Here is a 26,015-nt window from a genome sequence, read left to right on the forward strand (position 1 = left end):
TTGTTCATGCTCCCCCTTTCTCAGCGACACTGCCATTCCAGCTCAACCCCTTCATCAAGCTCTTCCCGATAGCCCTCCTCATGACAAGGCTTCATCTCCTCAAGGATCGCTTATGGTTTCTGTTAGCCCCTTCGAACCTGAGAGCGATGAATGGGGAAATCAATGTTGATTCATCTGCTGCTGAACAAATTCCTTCTAAGACTGTGGATCTTAGCCCCCATCGTGATAAGGAAGATTCTAATTCTTCTTCGGATTCATCCTCATCATCCTCTTCGTCTGACACCTAGCATTCAACCACCCCCTCGGCCGCGACGTCTTTGGATGATGGCTCCAGCGATGAAGATGCTGACAGCAGCGGCTACCAGGTTACCTGGAGGATCCCAAATTTGCTGTTGATCATATTAGAGCCCCTAAGGATGGTGCTCTTATTAGTGGTAAAATTGTTGATTTTCTTTCTCTTCAAAGTGGGGGCCATGAACGTCATTTTCTCTCTGAAGCTGGTGACAAGTTATGCTTTCCACACAAGGAGGAGAGGTTTGGCAACCTTGATCTCGACACCATGGTGGAAGATTGTGGTGATCTTGCTCTTAAGAGCTTCGTTGCCGCCCGATGTGTTTCACACAAGCTTCATCAAAAAGAAATTGAAGCCCCTTCATCTTCCGAACTTGCTGCTCTTCAGGCCCAGGTTACTGAATTGGAACACCAATTGGCCTCGGAAAAAGAACGCAACGAGCAGCTAGATGCCGATAAGGCAAAGGATGACGAGCATGTCGCTAAAGCTCAAGACAGCGCCAAGGCCCTCGGAATTGAGCTTGACCGCACCGCTTCCTCATGTAACTCCATGAAGAAGGACATAGAAACGCTAATGAGGGACGTGTCTGAAAAAAACACAACTCTATGCGAGACTCAGAAGGAGCTCTCCCGCTATTGCGCCTGCCACATCAAGGGTGCCAAGGGCCTTCGTGATGATGTTGTTAGTGCCCTCGAGTTGTACAACTTGTCTCCTCCTTCGTTTAGCATCGGTTCTTGCTCTGTCGTGCAATTCTATGACTGGGTTAGCGTCTGCTTTGATCTGTTGTGCAAAAGCAGCAAAATGTCCGGCGAACTTAGTGCTATTGTTGGAGTTCGGGGCCTCGCATATTCTATGTATTCTTTGTTCCCTTCAGATCGCCCTTCTTCAGAGAAAACGTTGAGTAAAAATGATGTTTGGATTCTTGGTAAGGCTTCGCATGTGTGGCCCTTGGACCCTGAACTTGCTCCTGAGCAATTGCCTACTCTTCCAAAAAAAACATTTTGAAGAACTTCATGCTTAATTTCTTGAAGATGAGGAGTGGTCAGCTGACTCATGATGAATCTAAACGTCTCTATGATCAGGTTTTTTCCCAAGACTATCTTCACGCTCTTTCTTTGTATCATTTTTCCATGCTATTTATAATTTTTTGTTACTCCAGATTTTGTGTTTTGGGCAGTTGAGGAGCCGCCTTCAGGCTGACATCTTTGCTCGCCTTGCCGCGAAGCGTGCTGAATGCGCTGGTGCTTCTTCATATAAAGGACCTGGCGACAACTGGATTCAGCCGTCCTGGGAGCTTTGTTACAAGGCTGTTCTTCCCGAAGGCCCCTCAATTGATGTGGCTACCGTCGTCCAGCCTTCTTTATTTGCTGCTCAGGATGCACCTTCATCTGATGCTCCAAAGGATTCAACCGCTGCAGACACTTATACAACCTCAACCACTCCTCCTGCTGCGCCAGCTGCCCCTGTAGAGGAATCCCCGAAGCTCCCCGAGGTTGATTCGCCGTATGCCCCTCCTAATGTCAACCCAAGCAATGACGCCGAAGTTGTTGATGCAAAGCCCCGTCCGGAGGTGTGAAAAATATAAGATATATTTATCCCAAGTCAAAAAAAATAACTTTGATCAAGTTTATAGAAAAATATATTAACACATACCATACCAAATAAATGCGTCATTATAATATTTTATTGTAGAATTCTAATAAAACTAATTTATTATTGATATATTTTTCTATAAATTTAGTTAATTTAAAAAAATTAAATTAGAATAAAATTAAAATATGGAAATACCCTATCACCTCTCCTTGGCTACGTGGCGTAGCCTCATTTCTGGCACTACTAAGGCTAGTGTATGGTTTCGTGGCACGGTTTTCAAAAGTACCATGTCATCTATGTATATTTGAGTTCATAAGATCTTCTAATGAAAATTTTCATTTCACAATTTCATAGCAAGACACGGGATTGGACGCGGTAGGATGAAATGAAACTCTATATCCACAATGCAAGTTTCAACGGATTTCATAGTCTTGAAAACAGTGCGTGCACAATTTCATCCTGATGAAATTCCTTTCCTCTCTCTCTTCATAACTAACTTGCCATGTCATCACATATGCTGATGTGTCGTCGTATTTAATGGGCATGAAACCTCTATGAAACTTAGACCGGGATTAGCCTAACCTAGTGTGCCGCCAGCCTACTTTCTCTATCCACTTTGAACCCACCCACCATTGCTAATCTTCAAAACTGAAGCTGATGGCAAGCCCTTGCCACCTTGCGAACCCATTGACTGATTAATTGAGCATTTATTAGCCTAGTTAAGCTTAACTAGCATTGTTCCTTTAGAAGAATCTAATGACGGCGGCATTGTTGCATCATACTGGTATGAACTTAATTTTGTGAAAATCAATAGCAAATGACTGCAAAAAAATAGGTCTGCTCAATTGATGAGGGACAGATTTGCATTGAAAGTATAATCATTTTCTTTTCTCTTTTTTCAGAATACAACAGCTCACTCAGGAGGTCTAGATGTTCACTTGGCCGTGTGTTTGGGGCACTTTCCAAACCTTATATCACAAATGATCGTTGAGAATTATCGTAACCCCTATTCTTATTTTCTAGAGCAACTCCAACAGATTGATTTTTCCCTTTCTCCCCCTATAGGGGAATCCCCTTTCACAATTTTTGCATTTTGAAGATGATACTACAGCAGATCCCCTCTCCCCTTTCCCCTTTCTATCCACCAAACATGTAGGGGCCACCTGTCATTGGCCAAAACAAATTTTCTTCCTTCTCCCTTCTCCATCTCACCTCTCCTCCCGTGGCAGCGCTCGGACGCGGGCAAGGTCGGCGCGCACGGAGCCGTGGGGCGGCGCCAGCTCGCGAGCAGGCGGCTGGGGCAGGGCGCAGCGCGGCGGGCGCCGGCGCCGACCTCGCGAGCGGCGGCCGGAGCAGGGCGCGCTTCGTGGACAGCGATCGGGGCAGGGCGCAGCGGCGACCCTACAGGCGGCGATCGGGGCAGGACGCAGTGGTGGCCTCGTGAGCAGGCGGTCGGGCAGGGCACGACGAGCGCCAGCATCCTTGGTAGGGCGCATGGCGAGCGGTCGGGGAGGGATGGAGCGACGGCGTGGTGAGTAGAGGAACGGGTGGATCGTGCAGCTCGGAGTGTTTGTGGGCTGGAGATCGTGTGGGTGAAAAGGAAAGGAAGGAAAGGTTTGTGGGCTGGAGATCATGTGGGTGAAAAGGAAAGGAAGGAAAGGGAGAGGAGTGATTCCCTTTTAGAAAGGGGAGAGGGAGGAAGATAAAGGGTATTGAGAAAAAAGAAAGGGGAAAGTGGAAAGTGGAATGGAAATGGCATCTGTTGAAGCACGATTTTTTCTCTCTTAATTTTCTTTATGGCTGAAAATTGGAAAGGGGGAAGAGAATCTGTTGGAGTTGACATCTCTCCCCATTTCCCACGAAAGGCTGAAGTCCCTCCTGCGCAGAGAATCTAGCACATTTCACTGAAAGCGACTCCGCTCATGCCGTTTTGCTCAGGGGACTAACAAACTGACAACTGAAAAGGCTGTCAATTTCATCAGCACCCACACACACACTTTCAGAGGGCATGTGCTTCATAGCCGTGCCACATCTGTGTTAACCTCCTCCCGCGGATAGAAACAAGATAGAAAGACCGGTCGAAGGGCTAGAGTCCACGAGCTACCAATCTCAAGGACATCAAATCTGTTTCACGCATTCATGCCCTTCTGGCCGGTTTCTCACGTTGTTCTTGCAGGGCCCAGCGGTTTCATGTACGCACAACGCATGGGGTCTTTTCATGCGAGCGACATGCCTGGAAGTTCTTAGCGCTGAACATCGTACTGGTTAAACAAAAAGGAGGTGAAAACGAGGTGACCGGTACTGCTGTTCAATGCACAGGAAGACAGGAGTGTTCAGAACAAGGAAGATGTGGTGTGGCATTGCCACAGCAGGTACGTTCAGGGTTTCACAGGAATGCTCGCTGTGTTTTTGTATGAACGGCACACACGCACGGTGTTGTTTCTGTTACCCTGTGGACTAGTGTCCTTGCAGAATCATTGGACGAGGACGACGGCTATCCATGCCTCAATTTATGAGGTGTGGAGCTCCACAAACGCTCAACAAGAAATACCCTGCTGCACACTAGATGGCTGCTCACTCCACAGAGTAACTCGTCACACACCACAAACTTAGTGAAAGGCGGCCGGGCGTCTCACTCTCACACACCGGCTCCATTCGTTCGTTTAAGAAACCTCTACGTGAACTCCTCTCTTCTATCCATCAGCTCCCCTCTCCCTGCTTCTGCTCCTGCAGAGTTCAGACATTTGGCGCTCAGACCATGAGGCTGATGGGGGACCGTTCGCTGGCGGTGGCAGCGCTGGCGGCGCGCTGGTCTCTCTGGGTCCTGGCCGTCCTCTGGAGCGGCGGCTCACCGGCGCTGGGCTGCTACACGCGCATCTTCAGCTTCGGCGACTCGCTGACGGACACGGGCAACTACGTCCACCTGACGGCGAAGAGCCACAGCCCCTACGGCGCGCCGCCGTACGGTAGGACGTTCTTCGGCCGCCCCACCGGCCGCGCCAGCGACGGGCGCCTCGTCATCGACTTCATCGGTGAGCACTGCACACTGCCCGCGTTTTGTTGGTCTGAGCATTTTCCTAGCTGCCGGCGTGAGGCGTCTCCTCTCTGTTCGGCATGTATGCATTCCTCGTGTGTTTCCATTCGCGCCTATACTCTGAACTAGTGTGCAGTGTGCAACCATTCGTTTCTCTGCATCGAACACCCATTCTCCGTTCAAAAGATGCGTCAGTGTCGACCCCGAATTGGCATCCTGTTGTTCTTCAGTAGAGCAACATGATGGGCGACCTTTACGAATTGCCGAAATGCCCACAGGTTCCTACTTTCTAATAGAAGAAAGAAAACGGATGTCTGAACTCATTGCTGCCGCGCTCAAATGGACATAGTCAATGTCTTCTTTTTGGGGCAAATGAGCACAACTGTTAGAACGCCATACAGGTAACGCATGCGCTGCCGCGCTGGGTGCATGACTTGATGCAGAGGCGGGGAAAAGGCGTGTCTGTCAAAGGAGCGTTCTTCCGTGACAGAGTTTTTACGGTTTACAGTCCAAGTTATGTATGTCCTGTGTGGATGTCTCGGTAATGCCTAAAGCCTAATGAAAAAGTAGATAGAAAATTTAGAGGTAAGCATGACCTTGATTTCATTCTCCATCTAATCTAATATTTACCAACCAGAACCCCAGAACAGCACGGTTTTGTCCGAGTGCCAATTCAGTTGGCTTTTCTTTTTCTTTTCAAATATGTTCAGTTTGCTTTTCTGGGGCGCGAGTGTGGCGCTTATTGCACCTTGCGCGAGTGAGACAGTCCTGGAGTACTCTCCAGGTACAAGAGTTGGAGGAGTACGTGTGCTCTTGCCGTCTTGCGTGGCTAGTACAGCTGCGCGCTTTGAATTGGGATTACCGGCATCCATGGGCCCTCAAACTAAAACTACTGCTTGCGTTTATGAGAGTCGATTTATGCACAATGAGTCCAGGGGGTTAGTCTCCTCGTCGCCTAAAGAGGCAACAGCAAGTAGCCAGGCACCAGTTCTTCCTACACAGGAGTAGGAAAGGAGAGAGAAAAAAAATGCTCGGTGTCGAGATCAGCTAGCCCCTGTACGTACGTGCTCTGCCATGAAAACCATCGCAAACTTGCGAGCCATTGCATTGACCCCTGCTTTTCTCTACACTACACATTCCCAAAATGGCAGCAGCACGGCTCCAGGTGAACGGAAGGCTAGTACAGTAGTTTCCCTGGCTTTATTGCTCCTTTCTAATAGTTCGCGCCGCGCGCGTTTCGAAGCGCATAGTAATCACCGAAAGCGAAGACGATTTTAGTACCGTGCAAACCAAGCCATGATTCTCTATGTTCTCTATTCTACTACCAACGCACACTGTAGCTAACTAACTGGATGCTATGTTGCCTGGTGCCGCCGCGGTGCAGCGGAGGAGTTCGGGCTGTCGAACGTGACGGCGATCCAGACGGGAACGGCGCCGGCGGACTTCCGGCACGGCGCCAACTTCGCCATCATCTCGGCCACCGCCAACAACGGCACCTTCTTCGCGGGCAACGGCATGAACATCAACCCCTTCTCGCTGGACACGCAGATGTTCTGGTTCCGGACCCACCTCCGCCAGCTCGTGCAGGCGGCGGCGCAGAACAACGGCAGCGGCGGCGCCGTCAGCACGAGCGCGCTGCTGGGCGGCGCGCTGGTGGCGCTGGGCGAGATCGGCGGTAACGACTACAACCTGGCCTTCTCGGGGGGCGTGCCGCGGGACAACGTGCGTAAGTTCGTCCCTGCCGTGGTGGACAAGCTGGCGGCGGCCGTCGAGGAGCTCATCGCCATGGGCGCGCGCGCGTTCGTGGTGCCCGGGAACCTGCCCTTCGGCTGTGCGCCGCTCTACCTGCAGCGGTTCGGCGCCAGCGCCAGGCAATGGGACTTGGACGCCAAGACGGGGTGCCTGGCATGGTTCAACCGCTTCGCCGAGTACCACAACCAGGTGCTCACGGCGCGGCTGGACAAGCTCCGGCGCCGCCACCCGGACGTCACCATCGTCTACGCGGACTGGTACGGCGCCATGATGAGCATCTTCCAGGACCCCGGGAAGCTAGGTACGTGCCAGGCCCCCTGCATCATAATGGTAGATGTAGATGACTAGCGGCACGGACGTGTGCGCCGCCGTGCAGGCCCGTGCCGACGACGCCCACGGCGCGGTCTGCGCTTTTGGCCCTGTTCTCTGCGACGGCGACGGCGCACCAATCCGAGAGACAGTCAGACAGACACCTCTTGTCGGATTTGCTTGGGTTGGCCCCTGTTCCGTTGGAAGCACTGTCAGGCAAGGCAAGCACAAAGTTAGGCAGTTGTGGCTAAAAGTTTATGCGCCTATACGTCCCGGCGGCCCCAGTTGTGGCCACCAGGAGCAGCAGCGTCCAGCTAGCTGCGCGAGCCAACAAATTAGAGGACTCAGGAGCGTCTAGGTGCCGCCATGGCCGGGGTTCACGTGCAACTAGTAGGCCATCGCGGCGACCAGCTGGCAACTCCGTAACGGCTGACTAATTCATAGTTTTGGGCCTGGCACAGATCTTAACTGGGCTGTAATCCATGTAATAGCAGCCCAGAGGAGGGAGGACAACCAACTAAAGCTCTCGCCTTTAAGGCCCACCAAAACGGTTACGAGCCCAACAAAATGTAGTAGAAACCAGAAAGCAGAGCGCGTTGCTGACAGGCCATCTTGACTGATGTTGTGACTGCTGATGTTGAATGCCAGCAGGGTTCACAAACGCCCTGGGGAGTTGCTGCGGGAACCAGACGGTGGCGTGCGGCAAGCCCGGATGCCGCGTCTGCGACGACCCGTCCACGTACGGGTCCTGGGACGGCACGCACCCGACGGAGGCGGTGTACAAGGTGATCGCCGACGGGGTGCTGCACGGGCCGTACGCATCCCCGGTCGCTCTCGTCGATACCTGCTGAAAATCAAATCTGCCTCTGCTTGGATGGTCTGCTGATCCTTACAAGATTCATTCGTATGACAAGCTGTAGAATGGTAACACATCAGGATTACGTGTGTAGTCGTTGCAATGACGTTATAAACAACGTTGTCTCAGCCTCTCAGGGTATAGTGAAGGTTGACAGATTTCACTAGACATGGAAAGAAGTAGTACAGTGAGAATTGGATTTGCAGTACAAGTGATCTGTGACCATTTGAGTCTGTAATCTGTACTGTGTTTTGGAGGCATCATGCCAATACAAACGTTAACCCAGAAGGCAGCAAGTGAAGGCAGTGCTTGATGCCTGTTGGAGTGTTGGGAGTTCGACGCCACGACCATGCTGCGAGTTTCTTGGTTGCGATCACGGCATTTTCGTGAGCAGTTGCGCGCTCCCGAATTCAGGTGTGCATCCCCACGATTCCCTTCCCACCTGTTCCGTTCCCTACTTGTCATTCAAACCAAAAGGCCGCAAGCGCGCCTGCATCGCCCTGCTGCTGCGATCCACATGACCCCGCACACCACGCCGCACAACTTCCTCTACCCCTTGCGCGCGCGTATATAACTGCGTCCATCGCATTCATGAGGAACCTGATCGGCCGGTCGATCGCGTGCGCCAGCCATGCAAGGCCTCGCCCTTCCCACGATGGACTCGGAGCTGCGGGCGCTGGCGTGGGCGGCGCTGCTCACCCCGGCGTGCGCGGCGTACGCGCGGTTCGCCGCCCGCCGCCTCCGGCCGGGCCTGCCGCGCCTGGCCGCGCTCTCCCCGACGTTCCCGGTGTTCGTGTACCTGCCGTGCATGTTCAGCTCCCTCCACCTCCGCCTCTTCTCCACATTCTTCCACACCTGGCTCGCCACCAACAAGCTCGTGCTCCTCGCGCTGGACCTCGGCCCGCTCCACCCCGGCCTCCCGCTCCTGCCGTTCGTCCTCTGCGCCAGCCTCCCCATCAAGGTCCGTCTAGGGCAGAGCCGGCGGCCGGCTAACAAGCAGCCGTCGTCGCCACCGCCCGTTGCAGAGTTCCTCAGGCCCTGCGCCCGCAGCGCCGTGCTCCTCGGCTGCCTCGCCGCGGCGTACCCCTACGCGGGGTGGCTCCCGCTCTACGCGCTCCACTACCTCTACTGCGTCCAGATCTTCCTCACGCTCGACCTCGTCCTCTCCTCCGCCGCTCTCGCCGCCGCGGCGCTGCTCGGGGGCGCGACCATGGAGCGCCAGTTCAGCGCACCGCTCGCCGTCGCGTCGCTCAACGACTTCTGGGGCCGGCAGTGGAACCTGATGGCCGTGGACCTCCTCCGCGCGTCGGCGTACGAGCCCGTGCGCGCGCGGTGGGGCCGGGACGCCGGCGTGCTCGCCGCGTTCCTCATGTCCGGCTTGCTCCACGAGCTCCTGTACTGGTACATGACGCTGCAGCGGCCCACGGGCGAGATGCTGCTCTTCTTCATGTCCCACGCCGCGTTCCAGATCGCCGAGAGGTGGGCCAGGGCGGCCGGGCTGTGGCGACCGCCCAAGTCGGCGGCGTACCTCCTCGTCACCGTGTTCATGGTGGTCACCATTTCGGGGATGTTCTTCGGGCCGTTCGTCAGAGCCGGCACGGACGTGCGCCTGACGGAAGAAACCAAAGCGATGGTGTCGATGGTTTGGAGAGCCGCGAAGCATCTGATCCGTCCGTCTGGGGTGGTTTCAGGCTAGGAGGCCGGTAGGCAGGCCAGATTTCGTTTCGACCGTCAGATCGATTTGAGGATGGTACAATACAGAGCATCAGCGAGTGAACAAGTACACGTGTACGCTTCGGTACAAATTGGTAGGCAAGTTAGTTGTCAAAATACTGTATTGTTGTGTTACACAGTATAATAAGGAAGATTAGGAGATCCGTGGGTTCCGTTTTAATATGAGACCGTTGGCAATGTCCGTTCATGACCCTCCAGTCCTGCATTTGCAATGTCCTCGCACAGAAACAGAGTTTGTGAGGCGCAGAGCTGCTCGGCAACAAAAAACCAAGCGGAATTGCTTATTAGCTCAGCGAGAATATCGGTAGCCAAATTCCACCGTGGTTTGGTTATATCACACTGATGTATTTTAGAGTGTGCCAATTCATATTTATCTTTCCCCTCTGGTTTGGAAATTTTACCAGCGGTGAGCAATCCACGGGGCTAGGGATAGCAATAGGTAGGGTCGGGTGTGTGTGGAGTAAAAATCCACCCATGATGAGACATGCCACATCTATCTGCATCCACACCTATAATATCTAACATGTGAATTTTTGCACCTACACCTGCACTCGCTGGACACCCATCAAGTATCGGACACCCATTGGATCTGCTCAAAGAAATAAAAATGTACAAAATATACCATCATAATCATGCGAGCAATATAGTATGAACTTGACACATAAAATATATATAATTTGAGCAACGTACCGAAGTAGGAAACTGGACCTTTATGTTTGATCTCAACAAAAGAATAGTCCATTAATGGCAATAAGCAAATTTTCATCTACCATTACATGATACGTCAACGATTTAATTTCTTTATAGTCCAGCAAAGCAGCAATCCAAACTTTCGTCCCTTAGCCCATGATACATTAACAATTAAACGTAAAAAATTTGTACTACTTCAATACTTTGACAAAGGTTAGGAGTCAAGATGGGCACGGTGGGTGAAATTTTACACCCGCGCCCGAACCGTCTCAATACGGGTTAGGTTGGGTCTGAACCAAGTTCACTAACACCGATATTTTCTCTATGTAAATATATATGTGCATTAATTAAGTGGATTATTTTAATTTGAATCAAGTTGACCAGTGTTATTGTGCACGCGATGGAATCACATAATAAAAATAATAATATCCGTTATGAATATATTGCATATCAATGAGGTATAAATGAATGGGATACATGGAGAGTGAGATTTGGCTGGTTTGATAGTGTGCAGAAATATGGATATGGGATCTTTATGGAGTGACTAGCCAAATAGAGATACAGAGATAAGATTTGACTCGTCCCTCAAAGTGTGTTGAAATATAGAGATCTGATCTTATCATGGAGTAACTAGTCAGCCAAATAGAGATATGGTGACGAGTGTTCGCTTGTCTGCTGGAGATGTTCTCAGTGAGCATTGATTTTTTTTTAATGTAACAAATTCTACCATCATTCCATCTGATGATGTTAGCATGCCGCAGATAAAATTACGAAATAAATGAAACATGCATGGGAGTATTATGTCATTCAAACATTGGCATTGAATATATTTATGACAAGATTTTGTGCGGGGTTCAATTTTGCCCCCTTCTTACAAGCCGTGTGGCACCAGTGGCTCGCACTTTGAGATTAACTATTACAGTAGCCCTCTTTATGCTCAACATTTATTGAAGTAATCCAGTGCTTGGTACTCCACAGCATCACTTGGGTTCTTGAGAGTTAATTTCTTGATTTACTATTGGAAAAATCTATCTGGATAACTTTGTCTCATGTTACATATTCCTTCCTTGATTCCCACCTCTGCCCTCCAGAAGTTAATGCTTTCCTTCCTCCATCTGTTGCTTTCCATCCACCTGCTGGCCTGCAGCCCGCTGCATGCAGTCCACCCTGCAGGCTGTAGCATTCACATGTCCACACTCCACAGCTCCATAAATCGGTGACACCCAGTTCGATCAGTTGCAAGCAGAAGTCTCCAAGATGCACCGCTTCCTCCTCCTCGTCGGCGCACTCGTAGCAACCGCGCTTTCCGCCGACACCGCCATTGCTAAGGGCCAGAGGCCATGGGCTGAGCTCAGCGGCCGGGACAACTGGGACGGCCTCCTGGACCCGCTCGACGCCGACCTCCGTCGCGTCGTCATCCGGTACGGCGAGCTGGCGCAGGCGACGTCGGACGCGTTCATCTCCGACCCGGCGTCGCCCCACGCGGGCGCGTCGCGGTACGCGCCGGGGGCGTTCCTCCGCAGGGCGCAGGCGGGGGCCGACGTCCCGGACTTGTACCGCGTCACGAGGTTCCTGTACGCGACCTCGGGCGCGCGCGTCCCCGACGGCATCATCATGCGGCCGGCGCCGCCGGGGGCGTGGAGCCTGGAGTCCAACTGGATGGGGTACGTCGCCGTGGCCACGGACGCCGGCGCGGCGAGGCTGGGGAGGCGGGACGTCGTGGTGGCGTGGCGCGGGACGAAGCGCGCCGTGGAGTGGGCCAACGACCTGGACATCACGTTGGTGCCGGCGGCGGGCGTCGTCGGGCCGGGCCCCGGGTGGTCGCAGCCGGCGGTGCACCGGGGCTTCCTGTCCGTGTACGCCTCCAGTAATTCCACGTCGCGGTTCAACAAACAAAGCGCCAGGGAGCAGGTAATCTAGCTTTGACTCCCTCACGTCCTTTTGTGACACAGTATCATGTATTTGTCCTTCCATGGCAATAGCGTAGGCAATGACATGGTCTTCAAGACTTCAAGACATCTGAATTTTCTGACCATTAATTTTGCAATGCTTTCCTGAGGTACAAACTACACTAGACTAGCAGGCAATGTGATCGCCAATTCTTGAAGATATCTGATCCGTAATTTTGCAACGTTTTCTGTGTCTCTGCAGTACTGTTTTTCAGACGTACAATAGGACACTGATTAGATCACAATCGTTGCTTGTGGGCTTTGCCATACTCGTATGCTACCGTGTGTGCCACTGTGGCGCAATTCGTTCACACATTTGCATGAGGATCCGTCAAACGTTGGACCTTTAGCGTCTTCACCATAAATGGCAGACTTGTGACGGTACAGACAGTTAGCTGGTACTCGTATGTTTCTGAGGATACCGACATGCACATTTAAAAACGGGCCCGGAAACTGCAGTGTACACTGTACGCACTACACAGCGACACGCTTCCGTGTTTCACACACTATAGGGATTGGCCCATGATTTGGCGGGTTACTCTGCATTGTCGGTAGCTATGCTGATAGGGAATTTTGTATTTTTGTCTACGAGTAGGTTATGGAGTAGTAGTCTATAGAGTCCGTTGGATTTGGAACATCTCATGTCCAGAGGACTTTTCGAAAGAAGCACACGGTAGACTAAGCCTCGTAACGAGATCTGTTCTACATAAATTGATTGATCCGATTTAAAATTCAATCTAACAAAAAATAACCGTTTAGTTCGGATTGAAACAGAACCGGCCTTGATTCTCTTCCAGCTCATTTAAGCTCTAATGACCTGAAATCAATCCTCCATATCTTAATGTCCAGATTGAAATCCTCCAAAATCGGATGACAGAACCGGATCCACTCATTTGCTAACGCGTTCCATGGTTCAATCGTGAACAACGGAAGGCCTACGACAAAACGGCCTGATCGGTGGTACATCTCGTGCTCTGCTGCTTTCCATCCTCGAATGGGCCGAACAGCCCAATCACCTATTCTCTGTTCAACTTCTGACAGCCCAACTTTTCAAAGCTTTTTTGTTTGTTCGTGCTATCTTTTTTCATCTAGTAGTTTACTCAAGTGCAAAGCAAATTTACTGAACGGATGCTCAAAGAAAATTACTGAACGGCAGTCTCATGCGGATTATAAATAAACAAATTATAAATCGATCTGCGCAGGTGTTGGCTGAGATTAAGAGGCTGCTGGACGCGTACAAGGGCGAGAACTGCAGCATCACGATAACCGGCCACAGCCTGGGCGCCGCGCTCTCCACGCTCACCGCCATCGACATCGTCTCCAACGGCGTCAACGTCCGGGGCTCCACCAACGACACGGTGCCCGTCGCGGCCATCGTCTTCGGCAGCCCCCGCGTGGGCGACGAGCAGCTCAAGAAGGCGTTCGACTCGACGCCCGGTGCCAGGCTGCTCCGCGTCCGGAACGCGCCCGACATCGTGCCCACCATCCTGCCGGCGGCCTTCTACAAGGACGTGGGCGTGGAGCTGCTGGTGGACACGCGCAAGTCGCCGCACCTCAAGCAGCCCGGGCCGGGCCCCGCCGCGTGGCACAACCTCGAGTGTTACCTGCACGGCATCGCGGGTACGCAGGGCGCCGGCGACGGCGCCGGGTTCGGCCTGGTGGTGGACCGCGACCTGGCGCTGGTGAACAAGGAGGTGGACGCGCTCGACGACGAGTACCCCGTGCCGGCGGGGTGGTGGGTGGAGGGGAACAAGGGCATGGTGAAGGACGGGAGCGGGCGGTGGGTCTTGCAGGATCACGAGGAGGGTAACCTGGCCATGTGATGGTTTTTGGTGAATTATGGGTTAGATAATGTGCATGGTGACATTAGCTGGCTATAAGATGAGATTTTCCCCCGAGATTAAAAGGGCAAGAAGGTAATTGTCTGAGGTTGATTCAAAATTGAAATAATAATTTCTGTCGGAACCATCTCGTTCAAGTTCAATCAAACCCCTGATTTTTTGTGTCAAAAGGCTGATGAGCTTTCCAAGCGCTCCGAAATGAGAGAGTTATGCTACTGAGCCCATGACGAGATGAGTAGATGACTCCCTAAGATATTGGGCTGAAAATGAGCTGGACCAACAATGGCTTGTTGAAAACACATCCGAGATACCGAGACCAAGCAGCTACACTAGTGACCTACCAGCCCTACCACCGCTGAGCCGGATTTTTGGTCCAATGGTTCAACAATTTTCTGCGGGATTGTATATCGGCAACATCTGCAGCTATACGATGCAGCTTGCCACATGATGCCTGCACATCTGCAAACACTAAGCTGAATTTGCCTTCCTGGAAAGCGGCGGACACGCGTCAGAATCAGTTGCACCAACTCGTCCTCAACCGGTCCCCAGCCAACACTCCCCTCTGGCACTCTCGAACCAGACGAACCAGCAAAAGCTCAGCTCCCCTTAGCTTTCCGCTGCCGGTCTCGGCGTCAAGCCAGTTCCGCGCTGCGGATTCTCCAGCAAGCATGGATGCCGCTAGCTCGGCAGCACGAGACGTAACGAAAGAGATCGCGAGATCCTTCGCTTCGAGGATACGCCCTCGCCGATTTTGGCAGCTAAAGCGGGTGACGCACCAAAAGTTTGTTACTGGCATGTACAAGCTCAGCGTGCCCCGAGAGCTGAAAAGGAGAGGAAAGTTGGTTCCAGCTTAGCCTAGAGCGCTAGACTTTGGCATCACACTGAGAAAAAGGGCGTGGAGTGTCAATTTCGCTGGTGCGATTCGGGGTCGGGGCCGTATGGATTGTTGGTTCCCCTGGTGTCTCCCTCCGCCTTTCTGGGGGTCTGTTGGCAGCGTCCTTGAGAGAGAGCATCTTGCCCGGGCCCAAGGACGGCCGTGCCCCATGCCCACTGGCTGAGCTGAACAGCGTACGATACTGCCATGTTGGGGCCATCAGGCCATGCCAATGCACGAGCGGCGCACGGCGTTTACTATCTTGGGGGGGCATTTCATGGCGATGGCACGACCTGCAGCACCACACGTCCACGCAGCTAGCTCTCATCTCTACAACCACAGTCCAGAAGGCAGGGCACCCACCCAGCCAAGGTCCTGTTCACCGCACTCCCCGAGCTAGCTCTTTTCTTTCCTGCTCCTCCGACGCGCGGACGGGCTTGAGGCGCCGACCGGCCGGTCTCCTGGCCGCAAAGAGCGCGGCTTCGCCCGGTCGAGCTCGTGAGCTGTGTGAGTGACAAACTGCCAATCCGAGGAAGCAAGCACGCGGGCGCGCCGGGAGGGCGCCGCGCGACGTTGGTGATGATGAGCCGGACCCCGGGCGGCTGGCCGGGTGTGCTGCACGTCCCAACCGCGCGGTATGTCCTTCACGTGTCCGCTTCCGCGAGGAATGAGGGGGTTGGTTACGAGTGATTACACAGACCTCACCTCATCGCATGCTGAATCGAGCGTGGTGCCGCCCGTACGTACGTCCCTCGCTGCTCTCGTCTCCTGGCTCCCAGACTTGTCAGAGCCACGCAACGCACGCAAGCTGGTCCCCTTCGACAACCAAAAGCCTTCTGTTACGCACGCTGCCATGGCCATGCGGGTACCAACAAGTTCATTCCGGGACGCGTGGGCGGAAGCGAGAGCGATGGCAGCTGGTTTGGGCGTCGAGTATAATCATACAGGGCCCACACGTCAGCGTCTGTTCGCATACGTGCTCGACTGCATGCCACTGGTCGCCAGACCGGATTCGGACTGTTCGGTGTCGTTTCTAGGTCCCTGCAAAGATCAGCCTATGAAAAGAAGGGTCCGCTCGCCAACAAGGTTGGATTTGGATCGGTCTCGGTCCAAAAGATTCACATTCACCCCCGGATAGTTACAACGATCGGGGCTGCGCATGCGTCGGCGTGCGTCGTCAGTACATTCAGTACCGTGGGGCTGGCGCGCACGCGAGCCATGCATGCGTGTACGCGGATGGGCGCCACCACGTTGACGGATCTGAGATGCATCCCACCCGCATTGATTGGGCGCTGCGGTCGTCGTCTCCCGCTCCGCTCCAGCCTCCACCGCTCCCTCGCCCCGTCGATTGATCCGAGCAATGAATTCCACTCATCCACTGCGCGTCCTCTCGCGTACCGGGCTCGTGAACCGACGTACCCCCCGCGGCCGGACCCTGGTGGCTGAAGGCTGAAGCTACCACATCTCCCTGTTCCTGGCGCACCAGCCGGTGTCGAGTGCCGACACAGGACAGGAGGCCCGATATTACCTTGACCTGAGCTGCCGATTGCGTCCGCCTCCGGGCTTACGCTGCCGCACACGACGAATTCACGGCGGCACGGCCAGATCTCGCTCGCAGTGGCGCTGAGTACTGTGGGCTGGTGGGTGGGTGCGTGTGTGTAACTTCGGCCGGGGCTATCTAGCTCGCTTCCAAATCCAGCCTCGCGAGGACGTACGGGCTGTGTCTCCGCCGGCGCCAAGGCACGTAGTAGCGCTAGCGCTCTGGTACGTGGTCGCGTCGCGAGCAGTCCTTCCAAAAAGTCAAGCGTACCCACCACTATCGACTCGCTGTCGGGCCGGCCGGGGCGCCAGCACCACGCTGCAATGGCGATGAGCGATTGAGCATTATTTGCCAATGACAGTACGGTGTGCATTAAACTCCGGGGCTCTCGTGTGCATGGACCATCCGTTGCCGGCGTCCCGTTCCGTGCGCGTCGCCAGAACAGATTTCGATTTCGAGGAGATAATCGTATATCTGCATATGGTCTCGATGATTTTGATGGACAGTCGACTGCACTCCAAACGGTTTCATTGTCCTTCAAGACGAAATAACGACTTGGAGTGTTACGACTGTTGGATTAGGTAATGGTGCTAGTGCTACTTATAAAAGAGGCTGGGAGTATCATGCTTCGTTAGTTTTGGACCGCCGTGCTGTTTCAATTCAACTACGTAGGTTGTTTCTTTTCGAACTGCACACTGCAAAAAATCGTTTGGAATGGGAGCGCTTTCTGTCACGTTTATCACCAGCGGCCATTTACTAGCGCGGTGCGAGCGTTGCAGGCAGGCGAACAGCAGTCACTCACTCCTGGTCCATGGCACACCTGGTGCAGATCCCATGGTCCCACGTGCAGAGAACTTAACTGCTTCAGGCTTCAGGGTCCAATGGGCTATAACAGGTTTGACGCTGATAAGCGGGCCCAAAGATCTACAGGGCCGTCGTGTCAGTGGAAGTGCACGCTTATAACAATGGTGTGGTCTACGGTGTGGTCCGATTACACGGCAGACCTGTAAATCGGGTCAAGGACAGGTGGTTACACTAGTTGCAACAGCAGCTTACAAAATCATTGTTGCTGAGAGTGAGAGAGGCTATTGTAATTTTGTCATGTTGCTCCTGTATGTGAGAACGAGTTGGATAGCACTAGAGAAACACATGCACCATGAAAGCATGAAGGAGTATTTGTAAGGAAGGTCAGCCTCAGTACACAGTTTCATTGCACAGTTATTAAGATTGGGAACTATATAATTGTGCCAGTTGAGTGTCATAGGGATAAAACTCCTCTCTCATCTGATAAAACTCCCCTTCTTAATTACCTTGCCAAGTCAGCAATTTTGCTGATATGTCATTGAATTTAATGCCATAAAACTTCCGTAGAACTCTCCATTAAGACTAGTCTAAATATGCAAGGAATGTTTGAAATTGGATTGGAGTGTTGGAGACATCTTTCTATCATTCATGCATGGACTCAAACTCAGTTGCTCGAAAAACCTAGGCACTAATAGAAAATGTCAACTCGCAAACTTGAAGGAAGAGCATCCCAAGGACCTGCTCAAACCTCAGAGGCTTTTAAACACCCAAAGAGCATAAGTAGTTTAGAGGCTCCAGAAGAACAATCCTGAGAATAAAATGGATCCCACATGCCACTCAGCACAAGCATAAGCGAACCCAACATAGTGAACCTGACAATTCGAAATAAGCACTCTATCTATTGTACTCAGCTATTTTACCCCTGATCAACTATAGGTCAACGATCTTGTAGAGGGCAAGATCATCTTTTGTACAAGGCTATGTTCGCAGTTTACATGCATCTGTTACCTCGTGTAAACCTCTACGAGAGATTGAATTCAGCTATGCATAATACAATGCATATTCATAAAAAGGATGGCATTTCTGGGGACACTCCCCTCGTGACTAGATTATATGTTTCCCATACATGAGACTAGTAAATGATGGAATATCCTCGCTTAATAATGAGGGTTTATTTTAATCTCACTCGTGTGAATACACCTGCCCTTTTTTTTAATAAACACATGAGAGAGGAAATAGGCCTGCCACTGGGGAGGGTATGGGCAAACCCACTCTTGTTCAACCAAATCCATATAATTATTATCCACTTCTTACCTTCCCCAATCCCACTCATATTCATAGATAATTAACTTTCTACTACATATATATATACATATTGAATTGATTAATTGTACCCTCCCTCGCAAAAAAAATTGTATCCTTCTCATACCCTACTCTTCCATTTCTAATGAGTATATAATTTTCTATCCATACCCTTTCCATTTGAAATAGGTGTGGATTTGAGGAGAGAGTATGGATACCAGTGGCAGGAAATGCATCGTGGATTGCACAAACTCAACCAAGGTCTAATTTTCCTACACACAGCCCGCATTGTCTAGTTTGCTGAGTGCGCTTGAGATGCTTTAGTTTGTTAGAGGACCAGGAGCATGTGCCTATACGAACAACGAGTACACGATTCTAGATGAACTACGAGTAGCTATAGGAATTGGCCATTGCTATCTCTACATGTGGTAGCCCAAGTAGAGCTGTCGAGCCTCAACGTGGATACGAGCACAATAACTTACCAATGTCCGGTAGCTCTCAAATGCGCTAGCACTTGACGCACAACCACAATCTTTTTTTCTTTTCGTGATTATAATATATAAAACATGGTGTGTACTGTGTAGGGTGCATATATAGTGCAGTCCTCCTTTTCCTTTGGACCCTGGTTGTGGTCGACCAGCCTTTATTAGGAGACAGGCAGCAGTGTTATCAACTTGTTCATACTGAAATTTTCTCCGCTTTCAGATCCTTTGAGCGGCACAGCGGAGGTGCAGCGAGATCACGCATGCGTAGACGTTTGACGTGTAGCGGAACGCAGCCTGCGTTGTCACTCCTCGCGTCCCTACTCACTTTGTTCACGCTGGTCCCTCCCCGTTCCCCGGCAGATTAGATAACAAATACACCATCGGCCGCTGCGTATTTGCCTCTCGCACCCGCGCTCCCCCGCCACCCCCGTTCCAACCCAAAGGCCCGTCCGTTCCTCGGACGCCGCGCCCCGCGCGTCCCGCTTAAACCCCGCAGCGAGCGATAACCAGCAGTGCAGCACCGCCACCGCCGCCGCTCAGCAACGCGGCGCACTAAACCGGTGTAACAGCACGTACGTGTCGTGTTGCACGGTTGAGCAGTTGCCGCTCCCGTTCTCGTTCGCGCGGCCGCCATGGTGGCCGGGCGCGTCAAGGCGGCCATGGGCTTCCAGCGCAGCCCCAAGTCGCCGGCGCCGGAGGCGGCGTCCCCCTCGCGGACGCCCACCCGGGCGCCCTCGTCGGGCTCGGCTTCACCCTGCGGCTCGGCGCCATCCAAGGCGTCGTCGCTCGCGCGGTCCTTCGGCGCCTACTTCCCGCGCTCGTCCGCGCAGGTGCGCCCCGCGGCCGCCCGCGCGCCGCCGCAGGTCGCCGAGCTGCTGCGCGCCATCGAGCTGCTCCAGGAGCGGGAGGCGCGCCTCCGCGTCGAGTTGCTGGAGCAGAAGATACTCAAGGAGACCGTCGCCATCGTGCCGTTCCTGGAGGCCGAGCTCGCGGCCAAGAAGACCGAGCTCGAGAGGTGCAGGGAGACCGCGGACCGGCTGGAGGCCGAGAACGCGCGGCTGTGCGCCGAGCTCGACGCCGCCGCGCTCGAGGTCACGAGCAGGAAGCAGAGAATAGTCGAGATGGAGAAGGAGATGGCGGAGCTGAGGAGGCAACATGAAGCGGCGGCGGCGGCCGATGACTGCTCCTCGTCCGCTTCGGCGTCCAACGAGCACCTCGAGAGCTCCAGTGCCGTGCCACATCACGCGAGTTCAGCTCAACCTGGAGCTGAGCGGCCGTACATCCCGCCGCCTCCTCCGGCGCCACCAACGCCTTTCAAGTCCAAGTCCTACTTCTCGGCGTCGTCGACCCCTTCACCCGCAAGTTCGTCGCCACCCTCGCCGTCTTCCTCCACGTCAACCTCACCATCGTACTCCCGCTCGTCCTCGGACACGGCGACCGCACCAAGACCCCGCGTGCCCGACCTCTCGAAGCTGCCGCCGATACCTCCGCCTCCACCGCCATGCCCTCCTCCTCCACCGCCACCGCCGCGCAGCACGAGCAAGCGCTCCTCGCCCTCCGGTCCACCCGCCGCTCCGCCGCCGCCGCCGCCGCCGCCTCCCCCTCCATCGAGGAGGCCGTTCGGCGCCGCGTTCCCGCCGGCGTGCGCGTCGGGGCAATGCGTGAGGCGCGTGCCGGAGGTGGTGGAGTTCTACCACTCGCTGATGCGGCGGGAGTCCAAGAGGGACGGCTGCGCCGCGAGCGAGGCCGCGAACGGCGGCGGCGTGGCGGCGGCGCGCGACATGATCGGCGAGATCGAGAACCGGTCGGCTCACCTCCTCGCGGTGCGTACAGCTGAAGCATCATCTCATATTTTCCTTTTCTAAGCCGCGACAACTACCGGTACGCAGCTGCATTAAGGCTACGCATTAGGTAGTCGTCCTCCCCCAGCGGCTAACCACTGTTCGAGCGACTCGAAGAATGCATCGGAGTATAGGGAAGGTTGGTAACACAGTCATGCAACAGTGGAGGCGTCGTTCTCCGTCGTTATTGCAAGATTACAAGCGGTTTGGTTGGGCAGATACGGTTAGTTATTGCTGAGACGGTGAACGCCGGTGTACGCATGCTCTGCCAAATCTTGATCCATGCAGGGTATATAGTACAGTACAGCAAGTAAAACGGAGACCACCCATTTTCTTCTCATTCTCGCTCGAGCTATCCTCGATGTCCATGTCAGAATTCCAAAAGCGAGGGTCCTAGATTTTTGTTCTTATGCCTTTGCCCTCCATTGGCGTAGCCTGCTGGCCGATGGTGATCTGAAGCAGCGACGGCGAGCTCTGTGAATGAATGGTAAGTGTGGTGGTAGTAGAGGCAGTTAAACTTGGAGCAGAAACAGCCAGCGTTACGGAATCGGAGGTGGCGGTGTCATACTGCGAAGCGCAGTGAAGGCTCTGGTCTGCTTCAGTAGATGAGCTATGCGTTAGTTACGGCCTCAAGTTAATCCGAGCATTAGTGTGAACTTCGTTAGCCGGCGGAGTGAATCGTACTCAAATGGTACCATTAGTGCCTCGCTCTGTTTGACTTCGATCTCAAGGAAGATAGAAGTACTTGTGATTGGAAGCTGATCGAAGAAAATGATCCGGTACTAATAGTGGCAAAACTCACCGTGATTGAATTTGCTCGGCAGATCAAGTCGGACGTGGAGAGGCAGGGCGACTTCATCCGGTTCCTGATCAAGGAGGTGGAAGGCGCGGCGTTCGTGGACATCGAGGACGTCGTCAGCTTCGTCAAGTGGCTCGACGACGAGCTCTCGCGCCTGGTGCGTTTTGTTCGGCTCAAACTGATCCATCCACTCCGATGTCCGATCCATCGGTCCGTCAATTGCTAATCCACTCGCGTGCCCGTGTTCTGCGTGCAGGTGGACGAGCGCGCGGTGCTGAAGCACTTCGAGTGGCCGGAGCACAAGGCGGACGCGCTCCGGGAGGCGGCGTTCGGCTACTGCGACCTCAAGAAGCTGGAGGGGGAGGCCGCCTCGTTCCGCGACGACGCCCGGCAGCCCTGCGCCGCGGCGCTCAAGAAGATGCAGGCGCTCTTCGAGAAGTAAGCGATCGCGTCACTACTAAAATCACTGCAATCGCAGCGCCACGACGTTGCTTCTGTTCTAAAACTTTGTACGCGCCCCCCTTCGAGTGTCAGGTTGGAGCACGGCGTGTACAACCTCGCCCGCGTCCGGGACGCCGCCACGAGCCGGTACACCCGGTTCCAGATCCCGTGGGAGTGGATGAAACAGGACGCCGGCATCGTCAGCCAGGTAACTTCCATTTCCATTTCCATTTACTCGCCGTGGGTCCACGCACTATAGACTGTAGAGCGTACTGGAGAGTGATTTCTACGTTTCAACGAGGACAAAACAAACTACGCGGCAGAGAACTTTTCTGATGCCGTCCGCACATGTGTGTCGGGGCGTCACGTACGTACGCGCGACTGTGCAAGCAGCAAAGACCCCGCGCGTGATCCATGATCCATCCGGCACGCCCCTGCTACCGGTTCACGTGCAGATCAAGCGGTGGCGCGGTACGCAACAAGAGGGAATTCGAGGTGGGGATTTGGGATGCGTCGGCGTTCATTCCCCTCCCGTACGACCCGGGCCAGGCCCCCAGCGGGGCCGGTCGCAAAAAGGAAAGCGTGGTCTCTTTCAGGCTTTCAGCCTCTGTTGGGACGACGCGGCGTGGGCGTGCACCGGTGCACGTGAGCCGCCGCGGCGGCATCTCGTGAGCCCCTCTGCCCGCCGTGGTGGGACGCCTTGTCGCTGCCGCAACAGCTAGCGAACAAGCCCCGCCACGCCGCGGGATCCGTCGGCCGTGTCCGTTCCGGGCGGCATCGGGTGGTTGGTTGCTTGAGCTGGGACGGGGACACGGGCGAGGGAATCGGGTCCTCGTCAACGTGGCCCCGCCGGCCGATCTGTTCGCGGGCGGCCAAGACATGCGAGCCAGCGGCGCCAGCGCCTACCGCCTAGAGAGTCGGCGGTGCGAGGCCGAGGCGTGATCCCTGGCTGTTTCCAGTCCGCTGCTGTTGCCGTGTCCGGCAGGGCGCTATGGACTGTGGTGGGTGGCGGCGTGGCGCGCCCTGCTGCGTGCTGCGTGCTGCGTCAACGGTTGTTGTTGGTGTGGTTAGGGATGGAATTCGGATCGGGTCGAATTCAGATAGTACTTTTTACCATATTTTTTTAAGTCGTATACGAATACGAATACAAAACAAAACGAATGTCTTGGATTCGGAAATCCATCGAATATTTACTTGATTTGAAAATAACATTTACCTATTTTGTTTATTGATGGTTTTTAAATAACGAATTCTTTATACAAGTAGAGACGATCGGTACCTAACAAGCTCGCTCATGAAAATATTACATTAATTAATAATTATTTAAAATAGTGCACGGTACGGAAAAATAACATATGGACATTAATTAATAATTATTTTCAATACATATAAGCATTTATCAATGAGTAATAAAAAATGTACAAAAAATGTTTTTATTAATAAATAGATGAACTAGAGTATTTAAAATTAAATTTAATATTCGTATATATATATTATTAAATTTAATGACATTGGTCACTAAATTAGAGATAAATTTTAAATAGTTTTATGGATACAATATTAGTAATAATAAAATTAATATCATTAGCTATTAGTTATAAAGATAACTTTCAAATAGTTTCAATGATATACTATCATTATTAGTATTCAAATTAACATCATATCATTAGTTATAGAGATAACTAATAGTTTCATATGTTCGGATACGAATAGTGACGATATTATCGAATACGAATGTGGAATCGGATAGAGAAACGAATTCGAATGTATCCATTTTAGTACCACATTTAAATTCAGGTATACATATTGTCATTTTAGTGGATATGGTCGTTTTAGTGGATATAGATGTCCGATAATTCGGATATCCATTTTCACATTTCCATCCTGAGTGTGGCAGGGCCACGGGGTTGCGTGTGCTCTGGTCTATTTCCTTGGTTGGACTGCGGTGCTCTGAATCGCTTCGTTCGTCATCCTTCGATTCATCAACGAAAATGCTATAAAAATAGTCCCCCATGCATGGATCTGCATCCGGAGTGATGCTTGCAGGTCCACCACTGTACTGTATTGGTTGGTTGCGCCGTACTTAAGCTGGGTGGTTGTGCTTCGATTTCCACTCTGGACCATTTCCCAAACCCAAATGAATTGGAATTGCGGGTGAACGTACTTTTCTATCTCGCGTCTCACTGCAAGTTCAGTATGCTGTTGCTGCATTTGACTGAAAACAGGTGAAACAGATACCCCTTCGTCCCAAATTATACGTCATTTTAATTTTTTAACGTCATTTTAATTTTTTAATTAATACATTTTATTATTATGTCTAGATGCATAGTAAAAAGGTAAGAATCTAGAAAATCCAAAACGATTTATAATTTAGGACGGGAAGTAAATAGTTAGTGACGTGTAGACTTGTGCAGATGGAAGAGCAGCAGAGGCTGAAAGTTATACTTCTTTCATTTTATTTAAAAAAAGACTTGGGTGCGAATACTACATTACTCGAATTGCACTGCATATAGGCTTTAGGCTTCAGTAGGGGCAGCGAATTATTACAATTCCTGCATGTTATTGCTGGTGCTTCACCTCATGGCCATACTCGGGAGTCGGGGCTTATTGCGACCGTTTGTTCCAAATTGAATGCTGATGGGGGCTGTGATGTACAGATCAAACTCCAGTCGGTGAAGTTGGCAATGAAGTACCTGAAACGGGTCTCCTCTGAGCTCGAGGCAATCAAGGGAGGCCCTGAAGAGGAGGAACTGATGCTTCAAGGAGTACGGTTCGCCTTCAGAGTACACCAGGTATTTTCTTGGTTGTTACTTGTTAGTAGCAAGCACAGCACTGCATTATTCCGGGAAAGAATTTATACTTCTATTGTAGTGCATCATTACGGCCGCACTAAAACTCTCCACGCTGCTTGGTCCTTACTTCGTGCAGTTTGCGGGCGGATTCGACGTGGACACCATGCGAGCCTTCCAGGAGCTCAAGGAGCAGGCGTCCATGTGCCGGATACAACGGCAGAAGCAGAGCCGTCATCTGCGGCAGCACACGCTCGTTGCTAGGACCTGAACATCTGAGCATCGCGTACTCATATAGTCATATGGTCGATGTGTCATACACCCATCGTCTCCTCATCAGTCATCATCAAGTGGCATAGTATGATTTGTTGATTTGTTTTTTTCCTTCTTTTTGCGAGGATTAGTCGGTTACCAACTCTGCTGTAAAATGCTACGGTACTGTAACTAATGAACTGCCTTTTTTCTTTTTAGGAGAAATCTTTGTTCACTATAGCTTAATCTTTTCGTTCCTCCGATGGCTGTTTCTGTCAAAAGTGTAGTGAATGGCTCTATAAAGTGTGAAGCTATTTGTGTGCCGCAGCTCTCTATGTCCATGGTGCTAGCTAGATCATATGCACATTCAGGAAATGAGCTTTTCAGTGATTTCTGAATATTGCCTTTTATTTTAACATAGCTTGTCACATTCAGCGGATTATTTGCTGCCATCTCAGGCATTTAGTTCATCCCATCAGACATCTCATGTTGAGCTGCATCCTCATACGGTCCATGTGTCTTACACCCATCATCTCGTCGTCACAACAGTGTCAGTAGTATGATTTGTTGATTACCTTTTTTTTCCTCTCCTTTTTGCGAGGATTAGTCGGCTGCCGATTCTGCTGTAAAATGCTCCGGTACTGTAACTAATGAACAGCCTTGTTCTTTTTTAGGGGAAATCTTTGTTCACTATAGCTCAATCTTTTCGTTTCTCTGGTGACTGTTTTTGTCAAAAGTAAGATTAGCTCTATAAAGTCTGAAGCTATTTGTGTGCCACGGCCCACTATGGTCCATGGATGGTACTAGCTAGAGCATATGCACATTCAGGAAATGAGCT

The 26,015-nt window shown here is 52.3% G+C and overlaps 4 protein-coding genes across 5 annotated transcripts; all 4 read left to right on the top strand.

Annotated features, from left to right (window-relative positions):
• The first annotated feature begins 3,744 nt into the window (after nt 1–3,744).
• On the top strand, nt 3,745–8,132 carry LOC117855136 (GDSL esterase/lipase At1g28600). 2 transcript variants are annotated; one of them, XM_072293629.1, is made up of 3 exons: nt 3,745–4,917; nt 6,304–6,972; nt 7,629–8,132. In XM_072293629.1, the coding sequence occupies exons 1-3, from the start codon at nt 4,644–4,646 to the stop codon at nt 7,829–7,831; spliced, it is 1,146 nt and encodes a 381-aa protein (XP_072149730.1). In that variant the 5' UTR covers nt 3,745–4,643; the 3' UTR covers nt 7,832–8,132. The 2 variants fall into 2 exon arrangements, with proteins under 2 accessions (XP_072149730.1, XP_072149731.1); XM_072293630.1 differs by having other exon boundaries at nt 3,749–4,917; nt 7,632–8,132.
• A 125-nt stretch (nt 8,133–8,257) lies between these two features.
• Nucleotides 8,258–9,732, top strand: LOC117855137 (probable long-chain-alcohol O-fatty-acyltransferase 5). The gene has a single exon (XM_034737422.2). It carries the CDS (start codon nt 8,468–8,470, stop codon nt 9,530–9,532), a length of 1,065 nt encoding a protein of 354 aa, XP_034593313.1. The 5' UTR covers nt 8,258–8,467; the 3' UTR covers nt 9,533–9,732.
• Nucleotides 9,733–10,546: 814 nt separating this feature from the next.
• LOC117855135 (phospholipase A1-II 3) lies at nt 10,547–14,174 on the top strand. Its single transcript, XM_034737417.2, has 2 exons — nt 10,547–12,171; nt 13,412–14,174. Exons 1-2 carry the CDS (start codon nt 11,518–11,520, stop codon nt 14,030–14,032), a joined length of 1,275 nt encoding a protein of 424 aa, XP_034593308.1. The 5' UTR covers nt 10,547–11,517; the 3' UTR covers nt 14,033–14,174.
• A 5,071-nt stretch (nt 14,175–19,245) lies between these two features.
• LOC117857031 (protein INCREASED PETAL GROWTH ANISOTROPY 1) lies at nt 19,246–25,504 on the top strand. The gene is made up of 6 exons (XM_034739501.2): nt 19,246–20,878; nt 21,721–21,852; nt 21,952–22,133; nt 22,230–22,344; nt 24,794–24,928; nt 25,065–25,504. The coding sequence occupies exons 1-6, from the start codon at nt 19,688–19,690 to the stop codon at nt 25,194–25,196; spliced, it is 1,887 nt and encodes a 628-aa protein (XP_034595392.1). The 5' UTR covers nt 19,246–19,687; the 3' UTR covers nt 25,197–25,504.
• Nucleotides 25,505–26,015: the final 511 nt, after the last annotated feature.

The sequence above is a fragment of the Setaria viridis genome, chromosome 5 (genome assembly GCF_005286985.2).
Source record: "Setaria viridis chromosome 5, Setaria_viridis_v4.0, whole genome shotgun sequence".
NCBI lineage: Eukaryota > Viridiplantae > Streptophyta > Magnoliopsida > Poales > Poaceae > Setaria > Setaria viridis.